A 22,077-nucleotide genomic window follows, 5' to 3' on the forward strand; every position below is an offset into this window, starting at 1 on the left:
GCTTCTGGTTGCTCTTCACCCCAAATGCGGCAATTTTGCTTATTTACGTAGCCATTCAACCAGAAATGAGCCTCATCGCTGAACAAAATTTGTCGGACGTAAAGCGCGAAACACATTTCGAACCGAACACTGATTTTGGTAATAAAATTCAATGATTTGCAAGCGTTGCTCGTTAGTAAGTCTATTCATGATGAAATGTCAAAGCATACTGAGCATCTTTCTCTTTGACACCATGTCTGAAATCCCACGTGATCTGTCAAATACTAATGCATGAAAATCCTAACCTCAAAAAAATCACCCGTTATATGTGATAATTAAATAAAACCTATTTATTAACAGGTCAATATGTAAGCCGAGATGCCCACTACTTCAACGCCCTCTGTACGTTCGGCCGTGACTGTTCCGCGTCCTAAAGCTACCCCTGTAGCAGCGCCGCGAACAACCATCGTTACCGCAGCCCACCGAGAAGTTCCGACAGCTCCGCGTAGTGACACGCAAGCGCGGGCTCCGGAACCAGCACGGCTTCAGTGCGCGCTATGTCGCCGCCGACATCGATTGCCACATTGTGGCATATTCAAGGGGATGACGCCTCAGCAACGCCAGCAGGTCGCCCAGGCCCACGGGCATTGCTTAAATTGTCTGGTGCCTACCCATCTAACGCGCGAATGCACCACCGGGTATCAGTGCCAGGTTTGTATGGGTCACCATCACACCATGTTCCACCGCAATGCCGGACCCGACGTTGAGCGTCGTCATCCTCCTCGCGGCCGTACTGCCAGCCGACGACTCCCGCGACCGCAACCGCGAAGGCAAGCCTTCCCATCGGAGGAGTCCCGCGCCTGGCGCCGTCATCACCATACCACCCCGCATCGGAGGCGCCATCCTACGCCGCAGGCCCGTCGTAGGACAGGTCTCAGCAACGTTGTTGCAACACTTCAACAACTTCAGAGGCTACTAGGCTGAATACTCGCCTAGGGGGCCCAGGATGTACAAATGAACATCCTCTCCCGGGCATTCACTCACACACCACACGATCACACCACATCAACTCAACTTCACAACACTGACACGCACCTTCATCATACCCACGTCACAAACCATCAAAACTAACATTCCACACTACACACCAACCAACCACATCACACCAGCTGATTCCACACACAAACGAAAAGAAAAGGGGACCAAAAGGACAACTGCAACTTATTTCGCTTTCGTTCTCCGCAGCAACAAGTACGCGTGTGCGAACCATTTTGAATAACGTTTTTATCATCCTCCGGTTTTTCAACTTTTCTTCATATCAAGTCGAAAGTACGCGTGTGCGATCCATTTTGAACAGCGGTTTTATCATCCTCCAGTTTTTCAACCTTTTTTCATATCAAGTCGAAAGTACGCGTGTGCGAGCATCTTTGAACGGCGTGTATGCCATCCTACAGTTTTTCAACATTTTTCTTATCAAGTCGGAGTTACGCGTGTGCGAACATCTTTGAACGGCGTGTGTGCCATCCTCCAGTTTTAACATGTTTTCATCCTGAGTCAGAGTTACGCGTGTGAGAGCATCTTTGAACGGCGTTTGTGCCATCCTCGAGTTTCAACATTTTTTCATACTGAGTCAGAGTTACGCGTGTGCGAGCATCTTTGAACGGTGTGTGTACCATCCTCCAGTTTCAACATATTTTCATCCTGAGTCGGAATTCTCAGCCGATACTCATTTACAAAGCATTAAAAAAAAGTGAGGTTATGAATTTTATAAATCTGTTTGTTATACAGGAACAATTTTATGAAATTAACAATTTAGAAAGCGATCTTTTAATTGGAATTAATTTCCTAAATAAAATCGGAGCGACAATTGATATTCCGAATAGAAAATTGATTTATGGGAATAATAACACAGATAAAATAAATTTTCTCAATGATTTAATTATACTCAACCCCTTGGGACAAAAAAGTCCTCAGGCACCCGTCAGTAATAATATTAGCAAAAATGATACTAAGGATAGAAAAATTAATATTTGCTTCATTAATTTTTCTATCCTTAGTATCACAACACTTTAAAAATAAATAATGTTGAAATTTCTAACGAAGTTGCTGATACGTATAACTATAATAATAGTGAAACGATATCAACATTCCATTGCTAAGAGAGGATGTTATTAACATAATTAATAAAGCTCATCAAAACTTGAACATGGATTTACCTTTTAGAACAGATATTAAAGCAGAAATTAGAACTGAGGATGACATACCTATATGGTCCAAACAATATCCTTATTCTATATTTGCAAATAATTTTGTTAATAAGGAAATCGAAAGTTTACTCGCAAAAGGGATTATGCAACATAGTAAAAGCCCGTGTATTTCTCCCGTGTGGGTCGTTCCAAAAAAAGGAATAAATGAAGATGGTAGTCCGAAATTAAGACTGGTCATCGACTTTAAAAAAATTAATGAAAAAACAATAACCGACAGGTACCCAATGCCTAATCCCGAGGTGATACTTTTTAATTTGGGAGAATCAAAATACTTTTCCAAAATAGATTTAGAGTCTGGATTTAATCAAATATTGATGGAAGAAAACGATATAGAAAAGCAGCATTTCCTGTAAATAACGGAAAATATGAAAAATGTGTGGCAAAATGCACAAGAGAAAATGCTAGAGCATCATAACAATAAAAGGCTTCAAAAAAGTTATTAAAAAGGAGATATTATATATGAAAAAATTTATGGGGAAAGAAACAAATTAAACCCCAAATACAAAAGACAAGTAGTACTAGAAGAATTAGGAAATACAATTAAAATACAGAATAGAAACAGAATAATTCATAAAGATAATATTAAATCTTAAAATTCTTTAGGTTCACAATGTTATACATCATCATAATTTATACCGCGATTCCATTCATCACAGCTCAAATCGAAATCATGGATCTCAATCACGGGAATGGATATTCCCTTCTGAACCTAGAAAAAGTAAAGTTGGTTGAAAGATACCACAGAATTACATACCTTATCAACACAACAATGTACAAAGAAATAGTTGATAATTTAGAGGAGATGGCACTCAAAGAAAAAGAACCAAATCCGCTTGCAATGGCTAAAATTAAGCATATTAGAACTCAGATATATACACTCACCCCGCATCATAGAATTGAGAAAAGGGGATTAATTAATATTATAGGGCAGGTCTTAAATATATTTATGGCGTCATGGACGACGAAGACCGTCAAGAAATAGAAGGCAAATTAGAAATAAATACAATCAATGCCCACAATGCAATTGAACAAATCAATGTTCAGAAAAACATTAATGAAAAATTTAACTACCAAATTAAAGCTATTAGTGATAATACTAACAATCACTACAGGATATTGTTTCAGAATATTAACGCAGTTAGCTCAGAATTAAATAAAATAGCAAAAGAACGGTGGACGAACAAACTGGATTTAATGTGTATTGAGACTAATATCGTAAGAATAAAAGAGATCATAATGACGAGTCAAAATAATCTCTTAAGTAGAGATATTATTTGAAATGACGATAGTTTAAAATTAAATATAACTTTTGAAAAATTGCATAAGATCAAAATTGTAATTGTCACTCAAAACGAAAATATTGTGATTTTAGTGAAGATTCCTAGTTTTACCAAAGAGATCTATCAATCAATATACATTCAACCTATACCGAATATAAATCAAGCAGAATTAAATATACAAGAAAAGGAAATTTTATGTCTAAATGATGTCACATATAAAAGGACTACCATAAAAAAGAAATAGAAGAATGCAAAGACGAATGCATCGAATATTTATTTAGGAGTCACAATAAGATGAATTGTAAATATTGTATAAGTATAATAACCAATCAAAAGTAATAGAAATGGATACAAACCATTTATCATAACTGTAATTCTAACAATTTTTCTATTAACGGTAATTATTTAATACGATTTGAAAATTGTAATGTACGAATTGATAACTTAGTCAATAGACATCGTAAGCCCCTCACAATGAAATTATTACCAAATCCAGTTAAGGTTATTAATATTACAATCACAAAGAATTTAAGTATGGAAGAAATACATTTTCAAAGCATTAAAAATATTCAGGAAATAACAGAACTCAGATATGAAGCAAAGAAAAGTAAAATGATAAATTACAGCCTTATCACAATTGCCAGCCTCATAATTGTAATACTCATAATCTGTAAATATAAAAACATAAGAGCCCACAGGTTAAAATTAACATTGAACAAATACCAATGCAAGAGCAAGTCCAACCTATAGATCAAATGATGGAAAGGATCAAGCACTATTCCTCTTTGAATCGGGACGCTTCAATTTAGAGGTTGGGGAGTTATACCACCAGTTCATATTACATGAACATATTCTTTATCTGTCATAAATATGTAACATGACACTTACGACCCATATGGTCCGTATTTAAACATTATATGTACTTTGCTAAATCTGTCCGCCTTAGGTGGTCCCAAAATATAACTCATAGATTGTAAGATGAATCTTTCCACTTGTAACATATGTTCTATCTCAAGTGGATTGTAGATATACTTCCTAGAATGTAAGATTAATATTTGTATCTAGGCTTAAGCAAAATATTGTATTTAAGACAGAGTAATAAAGAAGACGAGGCAGTTGACCACACGGAGTTGCCCGTAGTTGCCCACGAGAACTCGACGATTTTTAAACAAATATGACCGACCATACGCATAATGTTTGTAAGTTTGTCTACATGCAACATATGTATGTATGTGAATATGTATGGCTGAAGCTCACGTTTTGTCGAAGAGTCAATATGTCGAAGAACTGACGCGACGACAAAGCGTTACAACATTGTATTGTTGGTAGAAAATCCGAGCTGTGCCGAAAACACAAACGAACGATCCAATTGCCACTTCTCACAGCTTCCCTATCAAACCAGCGTAAATATGTATGTTTATGTATGAGCTTGCATATATATCGACACAGATTTTTGCAAGCCGCGAAAAAATATACATATACCATATATTTGGTTATTAAAAAAGTCTTGCGGTATTTTCGCTAGTTGGCGCTGAAAGCGCGTAGTTCTAGTTTTATTCGTCGCATCGGGTCATGCTATACCTTTTTGGAAAGCTCATTTCACGCTAACACGTGTTTGATCGATTGTCGCTTCTTTTAAGTCGTTCGTGAGTTATAGCGTCGCAAACATGGAGCAAAATAAAGAGAAAATACGGCATATTTTACTGTACTACTACGATAAAGGCAAAAATGCATCTCAAGCAGCCAATAAAATTTGTGCAGTTTATGGACCCGATACAGTTTCCATTTCCACCGAACAACGATGGTTTCAATGTTTTCGTTCTGGTGTAGAGGTGGTCGAAGATGTGCCACGCTCCGGAAGGCCTGTCGTCGAAAATTGCGATAAAATCGCTGAATTGGTCGCAAGAGACCGGCATAGTAGCAGCCGTAGCATCGGTCAAGAGCTGGGCATGAGTCATCAAAAATTCATTTCAATTTCAATAAAAAAAAAATTAAATAAAAATACCGCAACACTTTTTCGACAACCCAATATATGTATGTATATAGTATATGCTACATATATATGAAGCATGTCTCGAAAAAAGAAGCTTAAAGTAGCTAATGGTGTTAAATTCTGCATTACAACCGATTGTTGGACACAATACAGAGAGTTGCATAGCAATTACACTACATATTGTAAGAGTTCAATTTTGAGTTTAATAATATATTATTGGATTCCTGACCAATGAGAAAGGCACAAGCTGCTAAAATTTAGCCGAGCAAATACATAAAGTCTCAACTGAGTGGGGTATTTGATAAAATAATATTTGCAGTGTCTGATAACGAAAACAATATAATGAGTGCCTTGCAAAATGAGCCCAAACTACGCCACTTCGGTTGTCTTGCGCATACGTTAAATTTAATTGTTACAGAACGTTAGTACTGTTTTACAAAAAGTAAAACAAATTGTCGCACATTTCAGAAAAGGCACTTCTACGAGGGCTGTCCGATAAATAACCGACCTCAACGTGAAGCTAGCGGCACATCTGAAAAAAAAGTTTCTACTTCAAATTGTGCATATTATAATAGCTACTCGCCAAAATTTCAGAAATTTATATTGCGCAATTATCTGTTGACAGTCGTTTTTGTGAGTCTATTTCGGTGATTTCCCCAAAATGGAAAAATTGAATATCGAGCTGTAATTAAATTTTTATTTTTGAAAGGCAATACGCCTTCACAAATCAAAGATGAGTTGGACTCTGTGTATGGTGACTCTGCATCATCGTTTACCACCGTAAAATTTTGGGCAGCTGAATTTAAACGTGGTCGCAGGAGCTTGGAAGATGATGAACGTCCTGGGCGTCCAAAAACTGTAACCACTAACGATAACATCGCTAAAGTTCATCAATTGGTACTAGACGACCGCCGGATTAAAGTTAGGGAAATAGCTGAGATTATGAAGATGTCAAAAGAAACTGTCATTTTGTCACATATTAAACCAAGATTTGGGGATGAGAAAGCTGTCCGCGCGTTGGGTGCCGCGTTTGCTTACGCTAGACCACAAACGTGCGCGCATGAACATTTCCAGCGCTCTGTTGGCTCAGTTTAGAGGCAATAAGACCGAGTTTTGGCGCCGATTGATAACTGTAGACGAAATTTGGATTCAGCATTATACGCCCGAAACAAAAAACCAATCTAAACAGTGGATTGAAAAGGGGGAACCAGCCCCAAAAAACCTAAAGCTGTGTATTCGGCTGGGAAAGTGATGGCGAGTGTTTTTTGGGACAGCCATGGAATTATTTTTATCGACTATCTTGAAAAAGGAAAAACTATACAGGAGCATACTACGCATCATTATTGGACAAGCTAAAGGAAGAAATTTCGAAAAATCGGCTACATTTGCAAAAAAAGAAAGTCTTGTTCCACCAAGACAACGCACCATTTCACACCTCAACAGTCGCCATGGTGAAAATTCACGAATTGCGGTTCGAACTGCTTGACCATCCACCTTATTCACCGGATCTAGCACCAAGCGACTTTTTTTTGTTTCCTCAACTTAAAACTGCGCTCGGCGGCCAGAGATTTTCGTCAAATGAGGAGGCAATCTCTTTCGTGAACTCGTATTTTGCAGACAAAGACGCCAAGTACTATTTGGAAGGGTTGCAGAGATGGGAGCATCGCTGGAGAAGTGTGTGGAGTTACAAAGAGACTATGTAGAAAAATAAAAAAAAATTTTGAAAAAGTCGCGTGCATCATGGTTAGGTCGGTTATTTATCGGACAGCCCTCGTACAAACGAAAAATTTATGAGTTTTGAACGCAATGCTGGTACCGAACCTTTAAAACTAATTCAACGTGTGGATAATCGCTGGAATTCTACATTTTATATGGTTAAACGTTTTATTAAAGTGGAAGATGCCGTTAAAACTTCTGTCGAATTAATGCTGACGAACGGTTGCTGCTGAAGGATTTGCTTACTGTGTAAAAACCTTTTAAGTACACCACAAAAAAAATAAGCGACCAAAAATTTGGCACTGAATCAATGGTTATTTCTAAATAGCCTCAATAGCGTGTTTACTACAAAAGCCAATACTTATGTAAATCCAGTAAAAGCAGTGGCTTTTAAGTTATTAAATGGTATAAATGAAAGATTAGGAAATACCGAATAGAGCAACACTCTAGGCATGGCATCATTCTTTTATCCACGTTTCAAAAATTTCGCCTAGCCAACATACTTAAAAATCAACATATGTAAGTAGAGTAATTCCAGAAGCCCAGTTTTCAAAACGGATCTACATATATATATGTATGTATATACTCCATATGCATATGTATATCCAATATTGCGTCAAACAAGCCGCGAGGTACTTGTAATTCGAGGGCCATTTTCGATGTTCAGCGTTATTTGGAAGAGATGGTAATTGCTCGAAATGAGGACCCCTTCAAATGGTGGCAGCACAACAAATATAAATATCCATATCTGTCACCCATAGCTCGGGTAAAATTGGGATGTTTAGCGCCTTCGGTTCCCTGCGAACTCCTCTTTTCTCAAACTAGGCTTATTTAAAGTGAAAAGAAAAAAATTTTGATTTCTTTAAATGCGAATCAGTGAAAAAAATCCATGCTAATTGAATTTTATTGATTATACAAATTATTCTGTTTTAATTTATGTAAAATTAAAGGTATTGCATTAAAATTAATTCCTTTTATTTCAGATTATATATTTTTGTTTTGGCTTTATTGCACGTCAACAGCTATACAAAAAATTACTGCGATTTAGAAATCTCAATCGCTCTTTTCACTGAAACTAAAAAATCACTACTTAGATCGTCACTACTATAAGGGAACTGTGGTGCAAATTTACCGTAGTGGTTTTTGTGATGTGCACAGTAAACTTATCGGCGGGCGGAATAAACTTATTATTTGGTCCGTGTTAAAAAAAAAAAATTTCCGTCCACGAATGCCCATCTCGACCCTGGTAAAATTATAATTTTATATCTTAATTTATGTTTTCTATTCTAGTAACCAATTTAATTTTGAGCTTTCTCAAATATTCCACACATACTCCAAGTAAAACGTAGAACTGCATTTCTGACTTGGTTTCAGAATCAGTATTAGGATCCAGAGACGATTCTTGGAGGGGGGAAATTGAATTTATCCTTCGATTTGGGTTTCAAATTTATTATTGCGAGAGAAATACAGAACAAATTATGAAACAAAAATTATCAATTCCAATTTTTAGGTAGACAAAGCATTACATAGTGGCTCATTCTATTAAAAATTCAAACAGAACAAGTAAGGAAGGGCTAAGTTCGGGTGTCACCGAACATTTTATACTCTCGCATGATAAAGTGGTAATCGAGATTTCATTATCCGTCATTTACATATTTTTTTATTTTGCTGTAAAATTAATTAGATTAGTAGTTCCTGAGATATGGTTTTTGGTCCATAATTGGGCGACGCCACGCCCATTTTCAATTTAAAAAAAAAGCCTGGGTGCAGCTTCCTTCTGCCCTTTCTTCCATAAAATTTAGTGTTTCTGACGTTTTTTGTTAGTCGGTTAACGCACTTTTAGTGCTTTTCAACATAACCTTTGTATGGGAGGTGGTCGTGGTTATTATCCGATTTCTTCCATTTTTGAACTGTATATGGAAATGCCTGAAGGAAATGACTCTATAGAATTTGGTTGACATAGCTATAGTAGTTTCCGAGATATGTACAAAAAACTTAGTAGGGGGCGGGGCCACGCCCAATTTTCCAAAAAAATTACGCTCAAATATGCCCCTCCCTAATGCAATCCTTTGTGTCAAAATTTACTTTAATATCTTTGTTTATGGATTAGTTATGACACTTTATAGGATTTTGGTTTTCGCCATTTTGTGGGCGTGGAAGTAGGCCGATTTTGCCCATCTTCGAACGTAACCTTCTTATGGAGCCAGGAAATACGTGTACCAAGTTTTATCATGATATCTCAATTTTTACTTAAGTTACAGCTTGAACGGACGGACGGACAGCTCTACTCGTCACCCTGATCACTTTGGTATATATAACCCTATCTGACTCTTTTAGTTTGAGGACTTACAAACAACCGTTATGTGAACAAAACTATAAAACTCTCATTAGCAACTTTGTTGCGAGAGTATAAAAATGTAGTAAGGATATAAATCCAAGACTACAACGTTGGCTAACACAATTAGGAGAGTACGATGCAAAAATCGATTATATAATCGGTAATGAAAATAAAATAGCAAATTTTCTAGGTCAAATTAACAGTGATGAAATAAACATGATAAATTCCGAAAATTTGGGAATGACCCTTACTTAACAAAATGTTGCAAATAAAAGAGTTAAACGCTGTTGTTGTTCACCAAACAATGCTTTCAATAGAAGTCTAAACTAGCCATTCTCATGAAGAAAATCTTTATACTCACTTTCATTCTCAATACAGTCGTAAATCGTTTCAAACAGCAATTAATTTTAGTCGACGCAAAAGAAAAAGAAGTAGAAAATATTTTCAAAAACAAACGCATTTTTATCGATATAAGAGATACATACTTATCAACTCTCACAACGTCATTGATATTGTAAATAAATATTTCGAAAAAGGTAAGTTCGCTATATATTTTGAACTTAATGAAAACGAACATAATGAAGTAGAACAAACACTTTAATTATTTACGCAAACAATCAAAATATTTCTTTTGTAAACTGTACAAAGTTTGCCAAAGACATCGAAGATGAGTACGAACTAAAGAGACAAATATCGTTTATCCATAAAATCGAAGTAGGACATTCAGGCATTATTCCAACTTAAGAGGGAATGAAACATAAAGTATACCATCCACACCCATCATAACGCAAAACGATGACTGCCAAGTTTTGCGAATCTTTCGGTGACTTCTTCGGCGGTGATTTCGATGTCAGGATGCGTATGAAGCAACACTAATCCAACTAGTCTTTCTTAAAGCATGGTCATCCTAAGCCATGTTTTGATGCGGCTAAGATAAGAGAAAGAACGTTCAGAGCTTGCGTTTGTTACGGGAAGTGTACAGAATACTCGGAGATAGGTGTGGATTGTTGGGAATATGTCGACATCATATTTTCTTAATGTTTCCAGTGCAGAAGTTGGAATTTCGCTGCCGTCAATTTTTTGTTGCTGCTGCCAGTGACATGACCAGTAGCTTAATTCACCTTTGAATTTCAATTTTTGTACGCTTTTTTCATCATCCAGAAGATTCCCGAATCTTTCTATCAAGCATCCGATTAGATCATCGATTTCGTTTTCTTTTAAAAAAGACTTGCTTTTTCTGGGACACACTCAATTGTTAACCATCCAAAACTTCTTGTGAAAAACGAGCTTCCAAATCTTCTTTGATGGTATCCAGCAGAGGTATGTAGACAGAGACCCTGTAGTAATCTTCGCAAGTTTTCACGTCGTAATTTTTGCATTTCGTTTGTCGACCACTTGTTCTCGGTTTCGCTTCGGCAACATCGAGTTTTTCCGCCATTTTCTTGGCTTCTGAATAAATCAATCGGAATACTTTCTCAACTTTTTCCCTCCTTTTTTCCAACGTGGCAAGCAACGTCCCAATAATTTTCCACCCCCGCCCCCCGTGGATATGCCACTGTAGCATAAAACAATGATTTTTAATATCACCAATTTGAAAAAGATTAACACTTAATAGATTAACGCTCTATTTTAAAAGAGCGCCTTATGAGAAGGTTAAGATATCACTGGTTCGCCGCCTTGCGGCTAAGACACTAAAACCTTAGCCATCAGCCCAAACACGTTTTGTTCCTCGGTAAAGCATTTGAGTTGTATAAAGTGGTGAGCCTGAGAATAATATTGTCTTTACCGACCTTTTTTTAATACTACTCACGTGGTAAAAAGTGTATACGGAATCATTATCAAAAAAAAAAAAACAAAGCCACACATAAATAACTATTATTATATTTTAGAGAAAGAAGTACTTACATCACAGTAACTTATAGAGTCAATTATTGGCCATAAGGCTTTGTCATCACGAAAGCTGTATGGAGTAGACTGCAGTATAGAATTAGTTGAGTAGCGCTTCTGACATGTTTGCATATTTTTTGTCTTTCGAATCTTTATAAAAACATTATTCACATCTTTTAATGTATACTGCACATTGCACTCTCCGGATGTGTCGACTTCTGTTGTATTGAAATCGACATCAAACCGCAGCATTGTATTTTGAAAAATGGAGAGTATGCCTTTTTTCAAGTTTAAAGCCCAAACGGATTCTTGGAAGTTTGGGCATATTTCCGAAATAAGCCCATCGTTAAAAGAAAAACGTAACAAATGTTGTTTTAAATCTTTTGCCAGCTCAATACTTTTTGGATGCATATTAATAAAATTATCATTGTGTTCAGTATAACCTCTTGAATCTGTAAATTCCCCATAATAATCATCTTCATCGAAGTTTTCGTTTCTGCTATTTGCATTATTACTAAATTCGTCATCCTTTGATATATACTCGTGATCCCAAAGTTTAACATCCGTGATTTGTAAAATTCCATCACAAGGCTTTGGAAAATATATGATAACGGTTGCTTTTAGGAAAAGGCTGGATGCATTATTGCCTGTACCGGAAAATTCTGTATTTAAGTCTACGTTATATTCGTATTTATATAAATTGTCATGGAAATTAAATTTTCTGAATGGCGTTTCACACTGTGGTTTTCCACAAATACTTGGATCACGAAATGGATCTGTAATTTTTTAAAATTTATTCAAAATGTGTTAAACAATTATATGACATTATACATACTTTGATTAGCACTACTTCTTTGTGTATATAACAAAATCAAAATAGCCGTTAAAAGGTTTCTCATTATTTTACTTGCTATAATTCTCGAACAATTAAAACTTGCCATAATCTTCTACAATATCATAAGTCCTTATATAACTTATTCGCACCACGTACATAACCTGCAATCAAAGAAAAAATAATTTATATTTAATTTAATTATATGTATATACAGTCAATCCCGGCTAAGTACCACAACAAAAGATGTTAACTTGATGGTACTTAAGAGAGAATTACCCTAACAGAATCCCGCTTAATACCATGTAGTACTTACGTTCTGTTTGTTAAAAATATTATTTTTTAAATTTTGGTTGATTATTGGACACATTGTATGTGTTTCGAAGAAAAATAATATAAGGGTTTTGAAGTGGTACGTAAGAGAGGAAGTTTGAAGTACATTTTTTATGAAGTACAAAATTGTATGGTCCTTAAGCGTGCAGTACTTATATAATAATCTATTTTTGTAAAAGGATCAGAGATGGGGTAAAACGCAAGAGTATAAGAGAGATTGGTACTCAAGCGTAGTGGTAGTTAACCCGGATTGATTGTATATCGATTTCAATGCTAATATATTGGGCAGTTTTCTAATACGGTTTACTTAACTGCAGCATCACGTATAGTTAAGTTATGATCATGTCAGTCTAATATCAGGAGTTTTGAAATTAAATGGTGATCCATTTCGAGTTTCCTCAAATTTTTAAGGAATAATCTTATAAACTTAAAATTTAATGGGGAAGTGTTTATTATCATATGAAAGAACATTCTTTGGCATTTATTTTTTGAAGATTATCTCCATGTTGGCCATGGCTACGTCTCAGATGATACATCCGTTGTGTCCAATTTTCGATGACTGGTTTGTGGTTCTGTCCGCATAGACCTCAGACTTTACATATTCTAAAGTCTCAATATATCAATCGAGCGATGTCGCTTGAGAAGGTCGAGCGGCTTCAGTTATAGACGTGCTGGAATCACAAATAAAGCATAAAAACTTCTTTTGTATGTAAATCGGCTCCACTCGTTTTAGAAATGGCCTGAATTTTTTCAAAAGTGATGCGGAGTTTGGATCGGTGGTGACGAGACATGATTTTATGAATATGACTTCGGAATTGTCTCTAAATCTGGAGAATAGCGTCCCAAAAATAGGCCGGAACCTAAGAAAATAAAATTCGCTGAATTCATTGCCTTCGGAATTCCCCGCCGTACAGGAGTAAGTCAGTAAACAATGTTACTTACATATTTCGATATAATTTTTTCAAATAAATAATATTCAGACAATTTTCACTTTTAACGAGGGACTGTGACAGTTATGAAGATATTGGAAAATATCAAGCTTAATAATTATTTTTAAAATTGACTTTTTTTCACAAAATAATTATTATATATACAAGTATTGACCGAGTCGTGTAAAATTTCATCTGAAAATGGCACTGCCCGTTCTAGAAGTTTTGCACTTGTTCACATGCAAGTTTAAAATATTTTATATTATGAGATTAATTTTAGGGATTCTGTATATTTTAAGAGTTGCAAATTATTCTTTAGCCAATATCTCTTTTTTCTCTTATTTCTTTCGTCATATGTAGGTTAATGAAATGGGTAAAGTAATGTGTTATGAACGAAAGCCATTTGGAATCTATAGTCGATTTCGCAGTAGAAGTGCAAAATTATTCTTTGGCCAATATCTCTTTTTTCTCTTATTTCTTTCGTCATATGTAGGTTAATGAAATGGGTAAAGTAATGTGTTACGAACGATCTGGCAGCATGACTCATGAACTGACGTGGCGCGCTGTGATTGGTCTAATAAGCAAAGCGGGAGCAATTATTTTAAGTCCTACTTGCTTATGCATAAACTGACGTGGCGCATTCTTATTGGACAATTGGGAAACCGGGAGCAATTAGTATATTTAGCAAAGTAGGCAATGGGAAAACGATCATACCGTCGATAACGTTCAGAGGGTGCAGTTGAGACTAAATTTTTTAATTAACCTTTGATTTAACATTTGAATTAATGTTTGAATTAACATTTGAATTCAGTATTAAATATTATTTCAGTTAATTGCAACAAATTTCTCGCATTTTTTATTAACATCTTAAAAAATTTACTCCACCCTCATCGCGCACTACATTTAACGTAAATTATAATGTCGCTCGCGAATAATTGAGAATCGTCTGCTGCACCTGCCAATTTCGTTCTTGGTCCTAATTGTGCTGCAGCCGCCAATCTCACTACCTCAACAAGCTTTCCAATTGTGAGCAATCTGGAGGATAATAGTGGTACTGATCGGGCTGCTAATCAGCGCATTCCTGTGACACACGCTGAGAGTTCGAACGCAGGCGTATCAAATGCAGCTCCTCCAAATGGGAGACGGGTGTATTCGGTATCACGCCAACAAGCACATCTACAAGAAAGTAAAATCATAAGTCCTGTTCACTCCTCAAATTCTTTTGGTTCACTCGGTCTCCGTCGTCGCGCCGAGTTGCTACAAGAGCAAAGCGAAATCTTACGACAGAGGAAGGCTTTATTAAGAGAACAGCATAGCTTTATGGATCGCATAGATGCAATGGGTTTTGATGACGACTTTGACGAAAGGTAATATTCAAGGCCTAGGATCTCAAACAAATTGAGAGACGAGGCGGTTCTTCCATCTCAAATGCTGCAGCTGCCACCACAATTTGTGGCGCCATTTAGTGTAACCGCTCTTGTTCTAAACGGTATTACAAATAGCGGGTCTTCACGACCTAACAGTATTCCAACCGGAATGTTAACGGGTCAACAAGGTGAAACTGATATTCAAACACCGGTTCTTCAATCGTTATTGAACCGAATACAGTCATTTGAACAGCAGTTGCGACGGAATTCAACACTCAATCCAGAGACTGTTTTGTCGCAACCAGGTCATACAAGCTTTCCGACAGCTGGGCGCGTTAACAGCTAATCGTTTGGTTCTTCGACTTCTCGCCGATTGACTCGAGAGGAAGTTGCTTCTCGTAACAGCCTTGCTAAAGAATTACCCAAATATGATGGGAAACCCAGGGAGTGGCCGATGTTTTATGCCGCTTACAATCAAAGTACAGAGGTTTGCGGATTCTCTGACGAAGAGAATCTGCTAAGACTGCGACAGCCGATGAAAGGCACAGCGCTAAAGGCTATTAAAAATCTGCTATTGCACTCTTCATGCGTCCAACAAGTTATGGTCACTCTTCAAATGAGATTTGGTAGACCAGACTTGTAACCAGTAACGCCAAATTTGTGAACTACCGCCACCATCGAAAGCTATTTGGAATCTATAGTCGATTTCGCAGTAGAAGTGCAAAATATCTGTACAACGATGTCAGTATCAGTTCTGACTGCTCATTTGAACAATCCCGAATTTGAACAGCGGTTGGTTTCGAAATTACCTGGGCTTTTACCAGCGTATTGGGGAATGCATAAGCGGAGCCTAACAGCATGCAATCTACAAAACTTCAGTGATTGGCTCTTCAAAGGATCCAACACGTGAGTGCAAACGAGGGGCACTTAATCATCATTTTAGTTCGGTAAGATGTATCGTTTGCGATGGAAGTTGTAGTGAAGTTTTTAATTGTGCCTCTTTCAAGGTAATGCCACGAAGTCAAAGGTGGCAAGTAGTTTGTAAACTGAAATTCTGTCGTCGATGTTTGAAAACTCATTTGATGAATAGATGTAATTGGGACAAACCTTGCGGCGTTAACGGATGCACACGCAGTCATCATCCACTTTTACACAACTCGGAATTCGATCAAACTGTAGCTACGAAAACGTCAAATAATGTCAAAATGATAGCCAAAGAGCTTTCTGCCAACATTAATGCGCATATAGCAATAGGGGCAAGCACACTGTTTCGAATACTACCAGTAGTCATACACTCTGGTCAGGAAAGTGTATCAACGTACGCCTTCATAGATGATGGCTCATCTCTTACACTCATCGACGAAGAGCTTTTAAAACAGCTGAATATAAGAGGAACACCACAACCACTCTACCTACGTTGGACTGGCGACACACATCGGTACGAGAACGAGTCTGTCGTAGCCGACCTGAATATATCGGCTCTAAATGGGCATAGGCAATTTTCTCTTAAAGGTGTTCGTTCTGTCAAGAAACTCCAGTTGCCTACTCAATCGCTCGATGCTAACAAACTACGATTACAATTCAAACATTTGAAAGGATTGTCATTGCAACTGCTGATAGGCTTAAATATCGCGGCTCTTGGATCTCCAATAAAATCCATATATAGGGTAGAAAATGGTCCAATTGCAGAAAATTCTAAATTAGGATGGACCTGGAAAGGGTCGATGCAAAAATCCGGCGCCGATTCTATACACCACGTTTATCACATCTGTGATTGCTCTGCTCAAGCTGAACTGCTTGAAACCACCAAGCCTCGACAACTTAGGTGTGTCAACCAAACCTGTTGCCTTGATGTCTAAGGAGGATGAGGCTGCTTTGGAGCAACTACAAAAATTCACCGTTCGCACTGGAAGCCGTTTCGAGTCCAGCTTATTGTGGAAGCACCCATACATTGAAATCCCGATAGCTTATCAATGGCCCTATTTCGGGCGCATTGTCTACGAAAAAGGATGCAACGAGACCACGATCTCGCTGAAACTCTTCACACAAAGATACGCGATTATATTCAAAATGGGTATATCAGACGCCGTCAAAAAATATTGGTATTCGCCGATTTTCGCAGTTACCAATCCCAATAAACCAGAAAAGGTTAGACTAGTCTGGGACACAGCTGCTAAAGTAAATGAAGTGTCCCTAAACAGCATGCTGCTGAAAGGCCCAGACCTAACAACTCCTCTACACTCGGTGATCTTTAAGTTTCGACAAAAGAGAATTTCTGTGACAGCCGATGTAGTTGAAATGTTTCACCAAGTTCGTGTACGACAAGAAGACCAAAACTTCCTACGTTTTCTTTGGTATGAACCAAACGCTAATGAGCCGCTATATTTGCAATGACAGTGATGACGTTCGGGGCCAGATGTTCACCAAGCTGCGCGCAAAGAATGCAAAAGATTTTCAAGAAAAATTTCCTCTTGCTTCAAAGTGCATTACCGAAAATCACTACGTAGACGATATATTTATTGGTAAGTGTGGACACCGAAGAAGAAGCTATTAAATTAGCTCAAGACGTTCGTCATGTCCATGCACTTGGAGGCTTTCATTTAAGAAATTTTTTGTCCAATTCGAGTCGGGTGTTATCTCCCCTAAATGAGAATCCGCTCTATGAGCTATCTCTTGATCTTGATCGTGAACTGCCTACTGAAAAGGTTTTAGGCATGTGGTGGCTTACGTCTAGCGACCATTTCGCATTTCGCGTGCCCGCTAAGTATAGAGATTCTGACATATTTCTTCATCAAAGGCGGCCTACTAAGCGCGTGGTTTTGAGTTTGGTCATGACTATTTACGATCCTCTTTGACTCATCAGTTTCTACGTAATATATGCAAAGGTTATCCTACAAGAGATATGGAGAGCTGGATGTGACTGGGATGTTCCAATCCCTGATGACCAATTTGCGAAGTGGCTAAGATGGCTCAAACTAATTCCGAAAGTAGAGAGTCTAAGAATTCCAAGATGCTATATGGGAACTGTGTTTGGCGAAGCTCCACAAATCGAATTACACACGTTCGTTGATGCAAGTGAAACTATCTACGCAGCAGTTTGTTACCTTCGATACTCGTATGGCGATACGGTTAGCTGTACAATGATCGCAAGCAAAACAAGGGTGGCGCCATTGAAGCTAATATCCATACCTCGTTTAGAACTGAAAGCAGCACTTCTAGGCGTTCGCCTCGCCAAACATGTTATTGAATCGCACTTTATCCACATTGATAAATGCGCTTACTGGTCAGATTCCTGAACGGTATTAGCGTGGCTACGATCCGATCATCGGCGCTACAAACAATTCGTAGCCTTCCGGGTTAGTGAAATTTTAGAGCTGACCGACGTCAAGGAATGACATTGGGTTCCATCTGAGGAAAACGTTTCCGACGAAGTAACCAAATGGAACGGTGATCCAGACTTTTCTAATGTCAGTCGATGGCTTAGAGGGCCATCATTCTTGTACCTTTCGCCTGACAAGTGGCTTATGTCTGACGAACTGCAATGCATTACAACTGAAGAACTGCGTCCACAATTTACTGGCTTTCATCACCAAACCTCAAAACAGCATTAGGTAGTACCAGAACCACTCAGATTTTCAACTTGGAACCGTCTACTTCGTGCAACAGCTATGACAATGTATTGTCTTCGTGTCTGGCTAAGCATTATTCGAGATAATCAACCTGTTGGTAATGGACCAACTACTGCAGATTTTCGTAGAATGGAATGTTATCTTTGTAGAAAGGCTCAACACGACAACTTCGGTCAGTTGACAAATCTAGCAATATTCTGAAGCTATCACCTTATCTGGATGATCACGGCGTTTTGAAAATAAATGGTCGAGTTAAGATAACAGGGCGACCAGATCAAGTATTATTGCCCTCAAATCATCACGTTACGTACCTTATCATTAACCACTTCCATATAAAGTACCATCATGGAAAATTGGAAACTGTGGTGAATGAGATAAGGCAATTCTATTGCATTATAAAACTACGAACAGTGGCCAATAAGATTCGACGTATTTGTCAGCTTTGTAAAAGCAGAACATCTCAACCTCGGCCACGCATGATGGCCTCTCTGCCCGCATTCCGGACCTCAGCATTTAGTCGACCATTCTTTTACGTAGGCGTTGACTACTTTAGTCCACTCCTGGTTACGGTCAAAAGAAGTACCGAAAATAGATATGGAATGTTATTTACCTGCCTAACAACCCGAGCAGTGCATCTTGAAATCGCATACTTGCTCTCGACAGACTCCTTGCATTCTAGCTGTACGTAATTTTATGGCTCGCTGAGGTAGTCCGGTATAAATATGGAGTGATAATGGTACGAACTTTAAAGGTGCTGAGAAGGAGTTGAAGTTAGCGTTTGATGTGATGGATAAAAATCATATCACAAGAACCTTTACTTCTTCTGCAACCAACTGGCGTTTTATACCACCTGCTTCGCCACATATGGGCGGAACATGGGAACGGTTTGTTTCGGTCAGTAAAGCAAGTGCTTAAACAAATTTTGACCACTAGCCGCCCCAGTAATGAACTCCTTCGTGCAGTATTAATGGAAGCGGAAATGACGGTTAACTCTCGACCATTAACTTATATCCCCATCGACCATGAAGAGGAAGAGCACTCACTCCTAACCACTTCTTGTTAGGTAGCTTCAGTGGAGTTAAGCCAATCGCGGAACCTGTTACTGAGAACATTTTATTGCGTCGTAACTGCAAACATCGCAGCAACTAGCAAGCGCCTTCTGGAGACGTTGGATAGTGGAGTACTTGCCCACCATAACCAAGCGTAGCAAGTGGTTTACAGATGTAAAGCCAATCGAAGTCGGTGATATAGCGTACATAGTTGATCCTAGTAACCCCCGGAACTGCTGGCCTAAAGGCAAAGTGATCCAAGTACGAAAGTTTGATGATGGAAAGGTCAGAAGCGCCACTTTGAAGACAGCCTGTGGCATCTTTGAGAGACCTGTCGCCAAAATAGCCGTTTTAGATGTGATTAATTCGGTACACCCTGATCAGCTGCATATACCGGGGGGGAGCGTTACGAACGATCTGGCAGCATGACTCACGTTATCCTCGTAAGTCCTACTTGCTTACGTATGAACTGACGGGCGTGCTGTGATTGGTCTAATAAGCAAAGCGGGAGCAATTATTTTAAGTCCTACTTGCTTACGCATAAACTGACGTGGCGCATTCTTATTGGTCCACTTGGGAAACCAGGAGCAATTAATATATTTAGCAAAGTAGGCAATGAGAAAACGATCATAGAGTCGATAACGTTCAGAGGGTGCAGCTGAGACTAAATTTTTTAATTAACCTTTGATTTAAGCTTTTATTTAACATTTGAATTAATGTTTGAATTAACATTTGAATTCAGTATTAAATATTATTTCAGTTAATGCAAAAAATGTCTCGCATTTTTTATTAACATAATGTTTTGACCGAATTGGTATTGTTGTATTTTTTGGGATATTTAAACAATTCATTCATGAACGCTTTAAATATGAAAAATATCTACATATTATAATTCCAATCATATTTAAATATGGGACAAATGTTTACGTAAAACACTCTCCCAATCTTATTAATGATTTTTAATGATAACTTCAGGTTAGATGGGGTAGAGGTTTGGTATCAAAAGTTAAGATAGTCCTCATATTCAGTTAATCTCTAAACCATAAATTTTGATTGAGATAGGCGATACCTCAGCAAAGTTAATTGTATTGTTATATTCAGTTCCGGTGTTAAAATTATGTGATATCTGTTCATACCTTCCGCCTTGCGGGCACATTTAGTTCCGAAAAGAAAAATAAGAAAGAAAGAAGTATTATCACGGGAAAATATAAAAGTTTTGTTAAACAATTATGTGTTTATGGTTAATCACAGGTATTTAGCATAAAGACATTATTAAATAAGCCTTCATGTGTTTACATCCCTTAAATTCATGTGTTCCTTTTATAATTAATTGAAACAATGGTAACTTATAAAATAACAATATATAACGGACTTGTTAGCTCTTACCCGAATTGTACGGAATAAGACTTATAGAAAATAAATTAGTTTGTTCTTTAGTAGATGAAATGTTGTATTTCGTCAAGTTCCATTGTTAAATAATATGTATAATTTGATTCAGAAGGAAAAACTAAAATCCTCAGAGCAGTCCTTGTCTTACTGGTAGTACCCTCATGTCGAAAGATGATGTTGCAGTTGCCTAAGAGTTATAAGGAACCTTAAGACTCCCTTACATCAGCGATTATTACCATATACGAGTAAGTGTACCGGGCAAATTCATATATACAAGAAAATTGGAGCTATGTATAATCTATTACTGGCACTAGATCGCAAAGCTAATAATCTATATATATAAAAATGAAATGGTGTAAAGTTGTAACGCTAAAACTCGAAAACGGCGGAACCAAATGAAATACTTCCTTTGGGGGATTTGTTTGTTATTACCACGCGCAGGTCATGTCTTAAAATCAGAATAAAATATTAAGGGGCCGTGGCACCTCCCATACAAATTGAATTTTCCAAGTCGAATATCTTCAAAAGTGTTTAAGGTAGGAACATGAAAATTGGTACAGAGCTACAGGATAACAACACCACTCTCACCTATAAAACCGGGGGCTATCGAATAAGGGGGCGTGGTACCTCCCATACAAACTAAATTTTTTAAGCAGAATATCTGTGAAGGGAAGAAGGGTTCAAGGTAGGGACCTGAAAATTGGTATAGAGCTATATGGCATCAAAAGCCTTCTTACCCATAAAAGAAGGGATAATCGGAAAAGGGGGCGTGGCACCTCCCATACAAACTGAACTTTTCAAGGTGAATATCTTCAAAAGTGTTTAAGGTAGGAACATGAAAATTGGTATAGAGCTATAGGAAACAACACCATTCTCACCCATAAAGCTTGGCGTTATCGAAAAAGGGGACGTGGTACCTCCCTTACAATCTTTAATTATTTTGGTTGTTAATCCACCATATATTTATCTCATTTTCCACCTAGCACGACATTTTGGTTGTTCTTGCTGCAGCGGTTATATGGTAATTTTGGTTGTGTTACGTGCTATTTTTGGTTTATGGAAATGGCAGTTTTATGAAACAAACACAAA

The 22,077-nt window shown here is 37.6% G+C and overlaps 1 protein-coding gene across 9 annotated transcripts in view; it reads right to left on the bottom strand.

Annotated features, from left to right (window-relative positions):
- LOC105224506 (uncharacterized) overlaps positions 1–22,077 on the bottom strand; it is a 435,144-nt gene that overhangs the window by 407,141 nt on the left and 5,926 nt on the right. For 8 of the 9 annotated variants that reach the window (XM_049462163.1, XM_049462167.1, XM_049462176.1 and 5 more), the window contains exons 2-3: positions 12,296–12,456; positions 11,479–12,236 (exon numbers count right to left, since the gene is read on the bottom strand). The exons of the other annotated variant lie outside the window; for it this stretch is intronic. In XM_049462163.1, coding sequence (XP_049318120.1) covers positions 11,479–12,236; positions 12,296–12,401 — 864 coding nt within the window. In that variant the 5' untranslated portion in view covers positions 12,402–12,456. The remainder of the gene's footprint in view (positions 1–11,478; positions 12,237–12,295; positions 12,457–22,077) is intronic. 9 annotated transcript variants of the gene reach the window in all.

This window comes from Bactrocera dorsalis, chromosome 1, assembly GCF_023373825.1.
Source record: "Bactrocera dorsalis isolate Fly_Bdor chromosome 1, ASM2337382v1, whole genome shotgun sequence".
NCBI classification, from domain to species: Eukaryota; Metazoa; Arthropoda; class Insecta; order Diptera; family Tephritidae; genus Bactrocera; species Bactrocera dorsalis.